We start from the raw sequence: 18,084 nt of genomic DNA on the forward strand, positions 1-18,084 counted from the left end.
ATCACACATTTATTCATACAATAATTGAATGTGGTGCAAAAGGGAAGTTAATAATGGTAAAGGTAATCAATGGTTCAAATTTTTGAGTGAGATAGTAATGCGTTACGTCGTATTAACAGTTTAGAATTCATGTAATAATACGTGTTATAACTATTAATAATATTTATACATAAATTTGTCATTGATGAATGTCATATTATAGCTATTTGACATGGCTTGCTAGTAGGGGTGGGTTCAAAAAACCGAAAACCGAAAAAAACCGAAACCGAACCGAACCAAATTCTTTTGGTTCAATTCGGTTTTAGTGATCTAGAAACCGAACCAAACCGAACCGAACCGAATTAATTAAATTGATTTTTTTATTTAATTATTTGTTTTGGGTATTATTTTCTAAACCCAATTTGTAAGTTAAAATGTGCTAAACCCAATGTGTTGCCAAACTTTAAGCTCAAAATATTAAAAAAAGGCCTATAAAAACTCTAAACCCTAACCTATTATTTCTCTCCCATATAAGGTTCTGGAACCAAACCTCCTCCTGAAGTACCTACATCCATCTCCATAGCACTATCTACTTCTGCCCCAACTTTCTTTTCCAAATCTACTCTCATATAACATGTAACAGAATCCATAAACATTTATTTCGGGTAGATTACTTGCGTAATTTGTGATGAAAAAGAATCCAACACACACTAAATAAATCCACCCACGCATTACTTTTACTAATCAAGTTGTCAACATGCAGTTACAAGCAAACAACCCTGATCTTTGAACAACATCATACAATTTAACTTTTCTAAGTCATTTGTATGATTTTTGTGTTGTGAGGTTGTTAGTTTGGACTTTGGAAGACTTGATTGATGATTTTAGTTCAACTTTAAATGTTTATTTTCATTGTCTTTGATTCTAGTTCGAATGCTTATGTTATGATTGTGTTGGAGATGTTAAAATTTTAAATTTCAATGTTTTTCATTTTTTGAAAAAAAAAACAAAACAAAAAACCGAAACCGAACCGAAAAAAACGGAAAAAAAAAAAGAACCGAACCGAACCGAAATTTCGGTTTGGTTTCGGTTTGGCAAAAAACCGAACCGATTTGAACCGAACCCACCCCTACTTGCTAGTGCTGCTATTATAATGCTTACTACATAATGATGTCAGTAGAGGACATCCATGCATGCTGGAACTGCAGGAATATGGAATCGTGAATTTTAATTCAAGTGGTAATTAGCAAGTCAATAGCGGTCCACTCTAACTTTGACATTTAAGTCGTTGTCTTACGCTAATTACTAAAATGAGTTTAATTAGGTCTGTCTTATCAGTTCAAACAACCCAAAAAATTCCAAACCCAAAAGAAAAATCAAACCAATACTTGACAAATCAAACCAATACTTGTGTAGTATTTTGCAGACAGAGACAGATTTGGAAAAGATATGTATGGCTGAGAGAAAGCAATTCCTGTCAAATATCGTTGATCAAGTTTTCCAAGCTAGAAACTACGTAGCACGTACGCTTATTTCCTGGTTGCACATTTAGATGTCCCTTTTACAAGTCAATACTAATTAAGTCATCACCTCGATTACAAAATCATATATTTGGGCAACGACTCATACTCTAAACATCATACTAGTAATCACTTTGAACCTCATGCCATACGCTATACGTATTATATGTCACATAATTGGTATTAAAATGGGAAGCCCACGATTTTACCGGACCTAGAATCGTGGTAAGTGACTAAATCAAAACAGAAAACAAACTTGTCCCTCAAGTATAGGAGGGTTATTAGCACGACCTGAAATAAAACCCTAAAAACAAGGAACCCTATCAACTAGGAAATCCCAACAACTTCAACAATAAATCATTGGCAACCAGCAGGTGCAAATCCAACCTTTCCACCAGCAACGTCATACACTACCTGCAACCTCTTCTGTTGAACGTTCCCAATAATCCCAACACTACTATCATCTTTGTTTCCGGCAAACGCCAAGCAAAACTGCGAAGCACTCTGCTGGAATAATATTCCTGTTGCGTCCACGTCTACCGTAACCCCATTGCCAAACACAAACCCTATCGTTGGAAAGGTTATCGTTTTGAATCCACTGAAGTCGTAACACGTGTCCAGCAGGGAAGAAATCGACTTAGCAGTTGGGTATCTCTTCATCACTTCTCGAAATGCGTCCCGCAGCGCTGTGTACGCTGTGGCTGGGAGGCGAGTGATGACCGTCCCCGAGTCGATGATTGTCCCCGAAGTCGAAAATACTGAAGCCGAAATTGGCAGTTGACTCCCACCGATGTTGATGCCGACCAGTCCGAGGCTGTAATACGACGCGCCTTGAGATAATGTGGTGAGCGGCGTGAACTTGACGGCGTTACCTGAACGTCTGTTGTCGGAGTTACCTAAACTGAGGTAACCAGTGGAGCTTGAAGTGGAAGGGAGGCAGTAGGAGAAGAATCTCTTGTACTTCTGAGCGGTTTGTTCAACAAGGGAGATCTTGCTTCGACCGAGACCGAGCAAACCGGCGATGCCCCTAAATAAGCCTTGGTTATTCTGGCCGCAGCCGAAGACGAAACCAGTAAAAACATCTGTTGAAGTCAAAGTTAACTTCTCGCTGGCAAAGAAGCCGATTGTGAAGGAGCGGTCTCCATACTGTTGGCCGTAAACACAGGTGGAGGCGGAACAACCGCTAGCGACACCGGAGGCTGCAAGTTGAGAACACGCGGGGGAGTTGCAGGAGATGTTGGAGTAAGAGGTAGAGAGAGAAGGGTCGAAGATGGGATCTTTCTGTTTGTAACAAGATACAGAACATGGTCGGCACTGTGTCCAAGTGAGACTGCTGCCGGTGTCGAATACAAGCGAGAGTTGCTTCTGGGGCGAGCCCAAGCCGACACTGACGATGTAGTTTCCAGAACCAAGTACGCTGGCAGACTGGGCGGGAATCACAGTGGCGTCTGATTGTGCAAGTGGGTCGGGGATTCTGTAATTACGGCTTGAGTCGTTGAAATGGGAGTGGATTGAGTTGACTCGGGCTTCGTCTTGCTTGAGGATTTGTTGTATGTGATATTCATCTTGATCGGAAGGGTTACTGTTTGATTTGACTTGGTGGACTTGGTTGCATGGGCCGTATTTGTGGACCACCTTCAGTCCGGATGCGTCATGACCTGAATTGAGAAATGTATAGGTTTGTCATTACATACAATTTTTTTTAACAAACGATATTATCTACATACTTATTTGGTCCCAATTACTTTTATGAAGTACAATATATATATGGTAACACGAGTTGTTTTTACACATGCTTTTATGGAGCCCATTCGTAATGTATTTTAATTATCTGAACTGTTTATCTTTTATGTCTCCCCTCAAAGATCTTGTCTGCCAAAAATGACCCAGATCTAAAATCATATGACCGTTGGATTAACGATTTAGGTTTTTTTTTTTTTTTTTTTGTAAAACCGTATTCGTCAATTTTTTTCATTAAAAGATAAACTGTTTCGTTAAAATACATGACGGAATGGGTACAAAATTAAAAATAGAAACATATGATACAAATTTTACCCATAAACATACCAAATGTAACACATTTATGACACTAAATAGATTTATTTGAAAAATTAAACTTAAATATGCTGACATGTAAATATTTCATTACTAAAATACTGACATGGATAAAAATAAAAATAAAAACGTGATAAAAAAATAAAATAAAATAAGATTTCAATCGATGGAATAGAAAAATGAGGGATTAAAACCTAATTTTTCTATTAAAATATTTCCATGCACTTGGCACTCATTCAACACGATGCATGCAATGATCCATATATAAAGCAAGTAGAATATGCTTCATTGAGATTGAAAAGACAACATATGCGTGCAGGGATAGAGGAGTTAGCTAGAGAGAGATATGGGATCGACCATTGGTGGAGGGTCTGCAGGCGTTTGCTGGTAGAAGAGAGATGACTTCAACTGTGTAAGTACGTGAAAGGAGGTTGGTTTTTGTATCTCTTACTGCCAAAGAGCAGATAATTAGGCATAGAAATGCTGATAAACCAATGGAAAATCTAAGGGAGGAGGAGGAGCTAGAAATGGGAGTTGCCATGGATAGCAGATTAGCAAGTCTTCTTGCTATTTCCTCTAGATTATGTTGCTCCTGTAAGCATACGATCTCAACCTTATATGCTAATTGGAAATTTGGAAGACATGCAGGGATGGCGCCTGTGTTATCGGGTTTAATTATTTTTCTGTTGAAAAGTACATAGCATCAATTGGTAATTACCCACCACCATTCAACTCGTCAAAGTCCATGGAGACCATATATACACCAACGTTCTCAACACGTTCAAGTCCACTATAATACTTCGTTGCATTCCTCAAAGGAATATTAGAGAATATTACTCGAGTTCATCCGATTGTGATTAAGAAATCTCGTTAAACAAGTGTTATAATTGAAATTGTTTATTTTTTAATTAAAATTTTTGCTACATTGATGAGTTTCAAACAATAAATCTAAATTACTCCTACCTATCAACCTAGGCCTGCCCACACCATTAGTTTTCTTAATCATAGTTTAAATATGTATCATCTCTACCAAAAAAAATATAATAATAAGAGAATATTTGTAGTGTACAATAAAATTTTTGAAGTGCTAAATTAACACTCGTTCATCATTTCAACCAATTTTTAATATTAATAGAAGTCGTAGATGGTGCTTTACTGCGTAAGGGTGGGTTGGAAAAAAAAAAAAAAAAAAAAAAAAAAAGGGACTGAAAACTGACCCATAACCGAATAAATTATAAATTAGTATTTTTTTATTTAAATTAAATTATATGTTAACATCTTCGAAGCCCAATTCCAAACATTAGTTAGTTTCAGCACAATCTACGGAAGCCCAACTTCAAGCCGAAAACATATCAATATTATAATTGTCAATTCCCTAAAAGGAAGGAACTTTAACGAAAAGCTCACGGTACTGTTCACTTTAACGAAAAACCACATTTTTACACTAAAAAGTCAATCCTGGTACTATTCACTTTACCCTTTATTTTGTCCTTATCATTAAAACTCAAAGTTTTCAAGCCCTTTTCATTAGTTTTCCTTAAAAGGAAACCCTAACCATATCACCCACATGCTCTGACTCCTATGGGAAGAAATTTTTATAGACGAGATGTTATATCACGTGTCACTATACAAATGATAAGATAAATGTGTTAAAAAGTTAATAGCTTAAAAAGTAAAATTTCCTACTATTTATATAAAAACACGTGGTATACCCCGTGTACCGGTCACAATGAAAAATTTCTCGCCTATTGGACCTATTCCTTTTCTCTCCCGTTATGCAAATTCTTAGTCAACGCCTTCTGTGTAGTATATTAGGTGCGGCGGCAATGGAAGAAATTTGGGTAATTGGGCTCCAATCAAGTCTGTTGATCCTGGAGAGGGCAAGCTCAGGACAAACTGGGAAGGTCTATACATGGTCATTAGAGTAAGAGGCAAAAGAACATACAACCTTACGCATATAGATGGAACTCCAATCCTTAAGAGGTTGAATATCGCCAAACTCCGACGATATTATTAAGAACCTCAATGTCACTCCAATCCTTAAGAGGTTGAATATCGCCAAACTCCGACGATATTATTAAGAACCTCAATGTCGTTCGTCTACCCGTAGATATGGAGAAACAACTCCAAAGCTTGCCTAAATCAAGGCACATTTGCCAAAGATGAACCATAAGGTAGACAGACATTGTTTCATCTTTCTTTAGAACTACACTAATGATTTGATTTAGGTCTGCTGAAATTATGGTCGAGCGAATTATGGCTTGAGCGTGCTCCACATTTTGTAGTCTGCTTGCATCAACAGTAACCGGTCGACGGTTCTATAATGGCCAGAGATAATAGGAGATTGAATTGACTGCCCAATTTCGGTTGTCGTTGTGGCAGATAAGTATATCTTTGGTAGGCACTGAGGCTGGCATTACTAAAGCACTCGTTGGAATACCAGATGGAATGATTATAGCGGAATGAGGTCTAGTCATTATCACCTCATTTAGATTCGGAGTTGTGGCATGCTGCTGTTACCATTCCACTACCGCGCGGACTATATCTTTAGGAATTTGAACGAATCGCTCGCCGTCATTTTCCGGCATCTTTCTCTTCGTCTCCTCTCACCACTTCCAGTGGTTGCTGTTATTGCTGTTGTGATTGCAGCATTGTTGGAGGTGGTTGTAACAACGATGTGGTGGTTATGACAATGGTGGTGTGAGGTTAGTGGTTGTAGTGGTAGGTGGTGTTTGTCACCTTGATCTCCAAAGAAAAAAAATATGTAGAATGATAAATTATGTCATTTAAAAAAAATTAATGAAGGGTATTATAGGAATTAAAACTATTCATTAAAGATTTAGTTCCGTTTTTTACAAAATCAGCTTTTAAAAGCAATCTACATGTTACTTTTAAAAACAATCAACAAGCTGCTTTTAAAAACTATTGTCTAGAAGTCATTGTTTTAAAATTAATTATGATATTTTATTTTTATCTAACATTTTTTATTTCTTAACTTTAAAGTGAAACAGTTTTTTATATAAAAATAATAATAATACCAAAAGGGAGCCTAAAACACTTATTCTTTGGACATTTGTATGTATTACCCACATTGTTTACGTGTACTACAATTATACCCATAAAGGATCATCAATTCATAATGAGTAATGTTATGGAAACCAAATTTTTTAAATCAAATTGCAAACCAAATGATGTGTCACAATAAGAAACAAGTATATTAATCGACACTTAATTAACTATCCAATCATCTACAATCACGTCATTTAGTTTGCAAATTTAATTTAAAAAATTTGGTCTCTCTAGCATTACTCATTTATAATTGTTCATTGAATCGATCAGGAGCATCCAACAGGGGCAAATCCCACCTTTCACCTAGCAACGTCATACACCAGATGCAACCTGTTCTGCTAAACATTCCCAATAATCCCAATGTCTCTATCATCCCTGTTTCCTACAAAAGCCAAGCAAAACTGCGAAGCACTCTGTTGAAAAAATATGCCGGCAACGTCCACGTCCACCATAACCCCGCCGCCAAACACAAATCCTATCTTTGGATACGACACCGTTTGTGTTAAGAATCCCACATCGGTGGGGATAAAGTCCCACAATGGGTTTAAATATGATTACCCAGCTCTGATACCATGTTGGATTTTTGGATCGCCGGGCCCGCCCCATTCTAATGACACCGATATTATCCCCAACTTTGCCATCTGCCCAATCCGTCAGGTGTGAGGTTTTACCACAAAAGGCCTTGGTATTAGTTAGAGTTGGGTAATCAAATTTAAACCCATTGTGGGACTTTATCCCTATGCCACTGATGTGGGATTCTTAACACTGATGTGAAAATTAACTCGACACACAAATTAAACCCTATTAAACATGTAATTGTAGTATTAAACAAGTATGGATCGTTCTAAACCGGGGATTAACTAGGGCTGCTAATCAATGCAAATAAGACTAAAAAACACTAAACTAGACTTTATAAACTCAAAACTGACTTAAATAACTTAAAACAACAACAAACAACTAAATAGACTCAAACTAGACACTAGGAATGACTTTGGACGAAAATTGATTTTAGCTTGACTCAAAACACTTAAAAACACAAACTAAGACAGATTCCAACTAATTTGACACACTAAAGTAAAGGAGATTGGGTTTTGGACGAATTTTAAGTAAAACAAGTGAATTAAAGACTTAAACAAAGTTGAACGAATTTGGTGAATTAAATGGATAATGGGCTAGCTAGAGGGTCATTCTCCACACATGACACACTTGGCATACAAATCAATCTCCAGTAGCTTTTTCGATAAACCATGAATGACAATGCCCCAGATTAACCGTGCCATCACTAATTAACCCTCAGATTTTCCTTAAGTTATTGAATTGAATGGGATACCCATCATCAACCCAAATCATTCTTCAATAGTCCCCTACATGCACATCATCATAGAGATACAATCAAAGATCATTAAGTTCTATGAAAATCATAAACATTGACAAAACATTCGTAACTATAAGTTACATGCACATCATCATAATACTCATGCTAGGAATTTAACTTAACGCGATCGTGACCAGCGACCTTCACTACTTGTGAATATAAGTTTGTAACGATTATGTGAAACTCCCTTATATTCTAGCATCAAATTCATGCATGCAAACTAAGTATGCATCCTTAATCCACAAACAAGAATAAGTTTTGAATAAAACAGTTAAGCAAATTGCATTCTCAATATATGAAATCACAACTGGAAGTAATCAATTCATATTGCAAATATGTTCATGGCTTTGAATTTTCCCCTAACTAAAATGAGTTTAGCTCCTCATGTTCGTAAAACAAAGATAAATAAACTTAAACATTGAAAACAAAAGATAGATTACACCTAAAAATGATCCAGCAATCCAAACTTGAATAGCAAGCACTCCAAGGGTCCTCCTTCTTCTTCGTTGCTGCAACACAAGGTATGGGTGAAGGTTTTAGTGATGAATTGTGGTGGTGGATGGATGTAGGTGATTTCTGGTGAAGGATGGATGGTGTTTTTGCGGCTGAAATGGGTGTAGAATTATATGGGGGGTGGTGGTGAATTTTGGCTGAAAAGATGTATATATAGGTTCGGCCAAACCCTAGGGTAATCAGTTTAGGTTTAGAACTTAGCAGAAATCAAGGATTAGGGCCTAAAGGTGCGGCAAAGGTGTTTAAATCCACTAAGAACAAGGTTTGGCCCAATTAATTTCTGAAAAGGATTTGCATAACCCAAATCCATAAGGAATAAGGCTACCAAAATCAGAATCCAAAGGGAATTGAGTGAGGAAAGGCACGACAAGAATTGGAGGGAATGGGAATTGCTTGCAAGGCAAGGCAAAAGCCTTCTAGAAAGGAATAGGTGCCACTTTTGTAGGGTTTCTAGAAACAATGTGTTTTGTGACAGAAATTAGGACTTCTAGAAGTAGATATTTAGGTCCCCTTGCAGCTAGAATTAAGGCATGATAAGATTAGGATAGGATAAGATAGGATAATGTTAGTTTGGATAAGATAAGGTTGGATAAGGTTTTGGATAATGTTTCTTCTTTTTAGCTGATTTCTTATCTTCTTTGTCTTGAATTTAATTTCTTCATCTCCTTATCAGATTCCTAGCCTTTTGAACTCCAAAAACGTCCATCCACCTTGGCCCATACATATGCTATCCATTTAGTGCCTAAAACTGCTCCAAAACGCTCTAAAATGCATTTTCTTGCCAACTTTGTCATTTGAACCTATAAACACACGAAAATAGCTTAAATCACTATAATAAACACAAACTAACTACGAAAATGCAAGAAAACAAGCTAACTAAGTCGCATAAATATGCTCCTATCACACTCCCCCTCACGTGTAACCTCATTTAGTGGTTCACACGTGGATATCCACATCGGTAATTGAAACTCAGAGGTCGGCTCACGTTGGGCCCACTTGTTTTCAATGGAACTCAGCGGTCGTCTCTATATTAAGAGTTCATACTTGTTTCCTTCTAGGTGACAAGCTCATTGGCTTGCACGACCCCGAACCTTGGCTCTAATACCATGTTGGATTTTTAGATCGTCGGGCCCGCCCCACTCTAACGACACCGATACTGTCCCCAACTTTACCACTTGCCCAATCTGTCAGGTGTGAGGTTTTACCAAAAAAGGCCTCGGTATTAGTTAGAGTGGGGTAATCCTATTTAAACCCTTTAGTTTCTTTTGCACCCACCGATGTGGGGCTTTAACAAGAGTGGGGTAATCCTATTTAAACCCCTTGGTTTCTTTTGCACCCACCAATGTGAGACTTGTTAAATGTCCCACATTGGTGGGATAAAGTCTCATAATGGGTTTAAATATAATTACCCAACTCTAACTAATACCGAGGCATTTTGTGGTAAAACCCCACACCTGACGGATTGGGCATGTGGTAAAGTTGGGGACAGTATCAGTGTCGTTAGAGTGGGGCGGGCCCAATGATCCAAAAATCCAACATGGTATCAGAGCCAAGGTTTGGGCTCGTGTAAGCCAATGAGCTTTTGTGCAAGCCAATGAGCTTGTCACCCATAAGAAAACAAGTCTGAACTCTTAAATATATAGAGACGACCACTGAGTTCCATTGAAAACAAGTGGGCCCAACGTGAGCTGGCATTTGAGTTTCAATTACCGATGTAGATCTCCACATGTGAACCACTAAATGAGGTTACACATGAAAGAGATTGTTAAATGTCCCACATCAGTGGGGATAAAGTTCCACAATGGATTTAAATATGATTACCAAACTCTAACTAATACAGAGGCCTTTTGTGGTAAAACTCTACATCTGACGGATTTGGCAAGTGGTAAAGTTGGGGACAATATCAGTGTCATTAGAGTGAGGCAAGCTCGGTGATCCAAAAATCCAACATGGTATAAGAGCCAAGGTTCGGGCCTGTGCAAGCTAATGAGCTTGTGTACAAACCAATAAGCTTGTCACCTAGAAGGAAACAAGTATGAACTCTTAATATAGAGACGACCACTGAGTTCCATTGAAAACAAGTAGGCCCAACGTGAGCCGATCTCTGAGTTTCAATTGCCGATGTGTGGATTTCTACGTGTGAATCACTAAATGGGGTTACACATGAGGAATAGTGTTAAAGTCCTATTGTAGACATCGAAATTTCGGTAAAATAAATGTTGATCAATAATTAAAATTTCAATGTTTATGTGTCACATAAATTTTACACATAGCATGTGAATAAACGAAAAATCAAAATAAATAAAAAAAGTCATCAAACGGGACACATGTCAACACCTGGCAGAAATGATTTATTTCATCTAATTATTTAAATCCAAAAAATCAAGTTTTGGAATTCTATAAATAGGAGGCCAAGGCATTCATTTTGGGACACCAACTCATAACCAATTCACCTCATACCACAACCTTGAAGCTTTGAAACTCAAAAGCTCCCAAGCAAATCCCGAAGGATCAATAGAGCTCTCTTCGTTCTTCGTCAAATCCTCATTCAAAATCAAGCCCCAACGGCCCTTGAAGAACTTCCACTGATTCAAGATCAAGCCCCGACGGCCCTTGAAGAAAGTGTCCATCGTTCATCATTCGTTCATCCCTAGATCAAGCCCCGACGGCCCTTTGGATCCACGACGTCAACAAATTTGCACAACTGTTTATCCCAAGATCAAGCCCCGACGGCCCTTTGGACCAACAACATCAAATCCACCCATTGCAAAGATAGAATCAGAGGCTAAATTTGTAGAAGAGATTGTAACCCCTAAATCATCAATACAAATATTATTTTGTACACGTGTTTCTTGTCTCGTTCATTGCAGGAATTTCCGTGTTTACAAATTTGGCACGCTCGGTGGGACATTCTCTACCTCTCATCTCTATCTTTGAATCCGCAAAAAGCACAAATGGCATCAAAGAAGGCTCAAGTTGTTCTCGCAGCCAATGCAAGGAACAAGAGCGTCATCACCGCAGGCGGTGTTACTTCGGGCATCATAACTCGAAGCAAGGCAAGAGCTCTTTCTGCCGCATCTTCCACCCCTGCATCAACTCCGCCGAATGAACAAGAGCACCTGAGGCACGAACCTGTGATCACCCTGACTTCGCTAAAGGCGCCAAGGAAGGAAAGCCCAATGAAGTACTCTGGTTTCATGCTTTCCGATGCCGACTCAAGCGGCAACTCAGCCATGCAAGTCATGACTGCTGGAGCGACATCAATCGATGAGCAGCTGGCTCATATGAATGAAACAATCGCAAGGCTAACACGGATTGTGGAAGAAAAGGACCAGCAAATCGCCGCACTAGTCAATCAACTAGATGTAAAGCCCGACGTGAAAATCGAGCAAAGGGATGGTTCAGTAAAGAAGGAAAACAACGAGGATGAAGAGCCTCCGGTGGAGAAAATCGATGTGAAGCCGGAGCCAGGCCAAGCAGAGGCACTCATGGGATCTCTTTCTATCCAACAACTGCAAGAGATGATCGCCAGCACCATCAAGGCGCAGTACGAAGGGAGCTCACATACCTCATCATTCTACTCAAAGCCCTACTCCAAGAAGATTGATGCCCTAAAGATGCCAAGGGGTTATCAACCACCAAAGTTCATGCAGTTTGATGGAAAAGGAAACCCAAAGCAACATGTCGCACATTTCGTCGAAACCTGCAACAATGCAGGGACGAAAGGAGATTACCTCGCCAAGCAGTTTGTGCGCTCGTTAAAAGGAAACGCCTTTGAGTGGTACACAGATCTGGAGCCCGAATCCATCAACAGCTGGGAACAGTTGGAAAGGGAATTCCTCAACCGCTTCTACAGCACCCGTCGCACCGTGAACATGCTAGAGCTGACAAGCACGAAGCAATGGAGGGATGAGCCAGTCGTGGACTACATCAACCGATGGCGCAATCTGAGCCTTGACTGCAAGGACAAGCTCTCAGAGATCTCTTCGATCGAGATGTGCGTCCAAGGCATGCAATGGGGGTTACACTATATCCTTCAAGGCATCAAACCATGGACATTTGAAGAGCTAGCCACCCGTGCCCATGACATGGAGCTAAGTATTGCCCATCACGGGAAGAAAGAGCCGATCACCGACTTCAAGAAGGATAAGGTGTTCTCCCCAAATGTAGACAAGACTGGGAAGAAAGCCCCCAAGGAAGCGTTCACCGTCAGCACTGCGCCCGTCAAGACAGCCTCCGCGCCTATCAAGATCTCCTCCAAAACCAAAGCAAAGGAGATAAAGAAAAGTGAGCCTCCTCGCACCCAAGAAAGGTACAAAAGCACCTTGAGGGAATTGGAGCAGAAGGTATACCCTTTTCCTGACTCAGACATGGATGCAATGTTAGACGACTTGCTAGAAAAGAAGGTAATCGAGCTACCCGAATGCAAGCAGCCTGAAGAAATGAATCGCATAAACGATCCTAAATACTACAAGTACCATCGAATCGTGAGCCATCCTGTGGGTAAATGCTTCGTCCTCAAAGAGCTCATCATGAAGCTAGCACAACAAGGGCGAATCGAGCTCGACCTCGAAGACACGGCCGCGACACATACTACTACAATTGCATTTGGAACTTTCGATCCCGTGCCTCTCCAAGTAGCATTTGACCATTCCTATCAATGTTCAAGTTACACGATACCTTCTGTGCAACCATCACCGGGGGCAAACGAACAAGATGCACATGCCGATGATGAAGAAGGATGGACATTGGTGACCTACAAAAAAATAAGGAAACCAAAACCACAAGCCATAAGACAAAAGGTGGAACAAGTGAGAAAGCACCGTCCCCGCAACAGTAGGAAGCCCAAAAGAAACGTAAAAGTTGATAAGCCAATGTATGCTGGGGAACCTATGGAGCAAGAGCCACGCATTCCTATCTCATTGCACGAGTACTTCCCGAATGACTTCTTCCAACAGTGCACTATCGCTGTATGCCACATGGTCGAAGTAGAAATAGAAGAACCTTCAAAAGGCAAAGATATCACCACTGAGGGAGAAAAAACTCTCACTCTCGAAGAAGGTCTGCCAACACACTTTAGCATTGAGGAAGCGCTGCGATTACCAAAGAAGATGCGAATAGCATTAGCAGCGGTCTTGGAAAGTCCCAATGACCACGAAGTGCAAGAAAGCAAGAACGAATGCTTCAAGCTTCGGCCACATGAATATGCCACATGCTGTGCCATCGAGGACACAATCCATTTCACCGACGAAGACTTGCTGCTAGGATCCAAGCCTCACAACCGTCCTCTCTTCGTTTCTGGGTACGTAAGGGAGCACAAAGTCAATCGCATGCTTGTGGATGGTGGATCAGCCATAAACATCATGCCAAAGTCAACAATGACTACAATCGGCATCAAGGCGGATGAACTGTCCTTAAGTCGTCTATTAATCCAAGGTTTTAAACAAGGAGGACAAAAAGCGATGGGCATGATCCGAGTGGAGATGACTATTGGTGAACTTAAGTCAAGCACGATATTCCACGTGATTGATGCAAGAACTTCATACGGCTTGCTTTTAGGAAGGCCTTGGATCCATGCAAATTGAGTAGTACCGTCCACCCTTCACCAATGCTTGAAATTCTACCGAGAAGGAGTGAAGGTGATCTATGGCGACACCAAACCATTCACCGAAGCCGAATCACATTTCGCAGACGCCAAGTTCTACATGGATGAAGACATGGTGCTCGAAGCTCTTCCAAAAGAGATCAAATCCACGGGCAAAGCAACACCTAAAAAGCAGGAGTGGCAAGCCATGCCCAAGATGCAAGAAGAAGAAGCCATGTCTTCTTTAAGCAAGAACGATGATGAGCTTGCTAAACCTGCAACAACCAAAGGGAGTAAGATGTCCTCAAATGTACTAAACACACCCGTTTTTCGATACATCCCGATGTCAAGAAGAAAGAATGGTCAATCCCCATTCGAAACTGAAGCAAGCAAAGCCGATGCACAACGGTACGTGGATAATGTAAAGTTGCTCAAGACGAATGCAGTTCTACCTCTGACACAGCTAAGCAACGCAAAGGTTGCAAGATTACCACAAGGCTTCGTAAAAGCTCTACCAAAGAGAGCGGAACCAAGTTTTCTCCCAACCAAAAGGACTGAAGAAGGTTTTGATCCGAAGGCCTACAAACTCATGTCAAAAGCTGGGTACGACTTCGCTTCTTCTTCGAATCCTGGAAAAAAGGTTTCAAACACCGTCAACAATAAAGAATGTGACCTCACAAAGACTCAAAAGAAGTTGAAGAAGCATGGTTACGGAATTAACAACAACAAAGCTGGACTTGGCTTCACACCAAATGCACCTGTGAAGATTTCAAGCCAAGCAAAAAATACTAGCACTCAACATATCAGTGTGAGCATTGAACAAGATCAAGAGGAGCCTAAATCCACCCCTCGAACGCCAGTCTTCGATAGGATGAATCGTTCAAGACCCAAAACGTCAGCCCTTGATCACATTGGTGGTCAAAACCGAACCTCCGTCTTCAAGAGGCTTAACAGGCCAACCTCCCGAAGCTCTATTTTTGAAAGGTTGTCAAAACCTAATAAGCAAAGCAACACGGCTAGCTCTCCTCCTCGTCAGTCAGCTTTGGAAAGACTTGAAGACAACATGAAGTTTTCTGGAAATAGGGAAACAAAGTCAAAGGAAGAAAAGCTCGACAGGCTAGTAGAAAAGGGCGATATTCGAAGCTCAATTCCTTCAAGGATGAAGCGTCAAGCAATCTTGGAGGTTGACGCAAATGGACCACTGATAGTAAGAAGGCGCACCATCATCCATACTGGACAATCTGCATACCAACAAACCCAAGAGGACGACACTAAAGAGGAAGTCCAAGATGTCTTCCACATCACGATCCAAGAAGGCAAAGAAGACGAGACCCCTGAAGAAGATGTCACTGCCGCACCACCACAACTTGAGGATGGGGGGCAAGCCACGGTTGACGATCTCAAGGAGCTCAACTTGGGCACAGAAGAGGAGCAAAAACCTATCTTTGTAAGTGCACTGCTAAGAGCAGACGAGATAGAGGAGTACTACCAACTGCTATCAGAGTACAAAGACGTCTTTGCCTGGACTTACAAAGAAATGCCCGGCCTTGACCCTGTCATCGCTGTGCATCATCTTGCAGTCAAGCCTGGAACACGACCAATAAAGCAAACTCAAAGGCGATATCGATCCGAGCTCATTCCACAAATCGAGGCAGAGATTGACAAGCTAATCGAAGCAGGATTCATTCGAGAGGTGCAATACCCCAAGTGGATCTCCAACATCGTCATCGTCCTTAAGAAATCTGGACAAATATGTGTTTGCGTAGACTTCCGGGACCTCAACGACGCTTGTCCGAAGGACGACTTCCCCTTGCCAATCATCGAAATCATGGTGGACGCAACCACTGGCCACGAGGCACTGTCATTCATGGACGGCTCTTCTGGATACAATCAAATTCGTATGGCTCTCGAAGACGAGGAACTAACAGCATTCCGCACTCCAAAAGGTATCTATTGTTACAAGGTGATGCCCTTTGGTCTAAAGAACGCTGGAGCTACATATCAACGAGCAATGCAGAAAATCTTCAATGACATGCTACACAAGAACGTAGAATGTTATGTGGACGATGTGGTGGTCAAAACAAAGAAAAGATCAGATCACTTGAAGGATTTGCGAGTAGTGTTCGAAAGGCTGCGAAAATACAACCTCAAGATGAACCCGTTAAAATGTGCGTTTGGCGTCACCTCTGGAAAGTTCCTCAGCTTCATTGTCAAGCACCGTGGTATTGAAGTGGACCAATAAAAAATCAAGGCCATTCAAAGCATGCCTGAGCCAAGAAACCTGCACGAGCTGAAAAGTCTACAAGGACGGCTAGCCTTCATCAGACGCTTCATCTCTAACCTTGCAGGGCGTTGTCAACCGTTCAGTCGACTCATGAAGAAGGATGTTCCGTTTGTATGGGACGAAGCATGCCACAATGCTTTTGAAAGCATAAAAAAGTATTTGTCAAGTCCACCTGTCTTGGGGGCGCCTGTGCTTGGGAAACCACTCATATTGTACATTGCCGCTCAGGAAAGTTCAGTTGGAGCACTCTTGGCGCAAGAGAATGAATCCCAGAAAGAAGGAGCGCTTTACTACCTCAGCCGAACCCTTACCGGCGCCGAGTTGAACTACTCCCCAATAGAAAAGATGTGCCTTGCCTTGGTGTTCGCCATCCAGAAACTCAGGCATTACATGCATGCGTACACCATCCACTTGGTTGCAAAAGCTGACCCGGTCAAATACGTCATGTCCAAACCCGTCTTGACAGGGCGACTCGCTAAATGGGCGTTGCTTCTTAACCAATATGAGATCATCTACATCCCAGCTAAAGCCGTAAAGGGACAAGCGCTGGCAGACTTTCTTGCCGATCACCCAATCCCAGCTGATTGGAAAATCTCAGACGACTTGCCTGACGAGGAAGTGTTCTACATCGACATCTTCCCGACATGGACGATGTTCTTCGACGGATCTGCACGAGCAGACGGAGCGGGGGCAGAAGTAGTATTCATGTCGCCACAAAGGCATATATTACCTTATTCATTTCAACTAAGCGAATTATGCTCCAACAATGTCGCTGAGTACCAAGCACTGATCATCGGACTCCAAATGGCGATCAATATGGGAATCACAGCCCTTGAGATATTTGGCGACTCCAAGCTCATAATCAATCAACTCTTAACTGAATATGAGGTGAAGAAAGATGATCTCATCCCATACTTTCGGCTGGCAACTCAACTGCTACAAGAGTTTGAGACTGTGACACTAGAGCATGTGCCAAGAAAAGAAAATCAAATGGCAGACGCTCTTGCCAACCTAGCCTCAAGCATGACATTAGGAGAAGATGAAGCTGCAGACGTGCCAGTCTGCCAAAGATGGGTGATCCCCCTCGTCACTGAAATGCTACTAGATGATACAAATGTCATCTCAGTACTTCCAGTCGATGTTGAAGAGTGGAGACAACCGCTGATCGATTACTTAGAGCATGGAAAACTTCCAGATGATCCTAAACACCGCTCCGAAATACGTCGACGAGCACCTCGCTTCCTCTATTACAAAGAAACACTCTACCGACGCTCTTTCGAAGGAGTACTTCTGAGATGCCTAGGTGAGGAAGAAGTTAATCAAGCCATGGAAGAAGCACACTCAGGCGTATGCGGGGCGCATCAATCTGGACCAAAGCTACATTTCCAGCTCAAAAGAATGGGCTACTACTGGCCAAGCATGGTGAAGGACTGCCTGAAATATGCCAAAAGGTGCCAAGCCTGCCAATTCCACGCAAACTTCATACACCAACCACTTGAGCCATTACACCCTACAGTTGCTTCATGGCCATTCGATGCATGGGGATTGGACGTCGTAGGACCAATTACTCCGAAATCATCTATAGGAGAAGCTTACATCCTAGCTGCAACAGATTACTTTTCCAAGTGGGCTGAAGCCATACCCCTAAGGGAAGTAAAGAAGGAAACTGTCGTTCGTTTCATCAAGGAGCACATCATCCACCGAT

General features: G+C 41.2%; 1 protein-coding gene across 1 annotated transcript; it reads right to left on the reverse strand.

Moving 5' to 3' along the window:
• Positions 1 to 1,628: 1,628 nt before the first annotated feature.
• On the reverse strand, positions 1,629 to 4,193 carry LOC103449233 (aspartyl protease family protein At5g10770-like). Its single transcript, XM_008388520.4, has 2 exons — positions 3,912 to 4,193; positions 1,629 to 3,157 (listed from the first exon to the last, which is right to left on the reverse strand). The coding sequence occupies exons 1-2, from the start codon at positions 4,093 to 4,095 to the stop codon at positions 1,857 to 1,859; spliced, it is 1,485 nt and encodes a 494-aa protein (XP_008386742.3). The 5' UTR covers positions 4,096 to 4,193; the 3' UTR covers positions 1,629 to 1,856.
• Between the last annotated feature and the right edge of the window lie 13,891 nt (positions 4,194 to 18,084).

This window comes from Malus domestica, chromosome 08 (genome assembly GCF_042453785.1).
Source record: "Malus domestica chromosome 08, GDT2T_hap1".
NCBI lineage: Eukaryota > Viridiplantae > Streptophyta > Magnoliopsida > Rosales > Rosaceae > Malus > Malus domestica.

Coding starts and splice junctions, on each gene's coding strand:
- LOC103449233 (XM_008388520.4), bottom strand. CDS start 4,095: ATGGCAACTCCCATTTCTAGCTCCTCCTCCTCCCTTAGATTTTCCATT. Junction 3,158..3,911: donor CTGCAGACCCTCCACCAATG/GTCGATCCCATA, acceptor TTCTCAATTCAG/GTCATGACGCATCCGGACTG.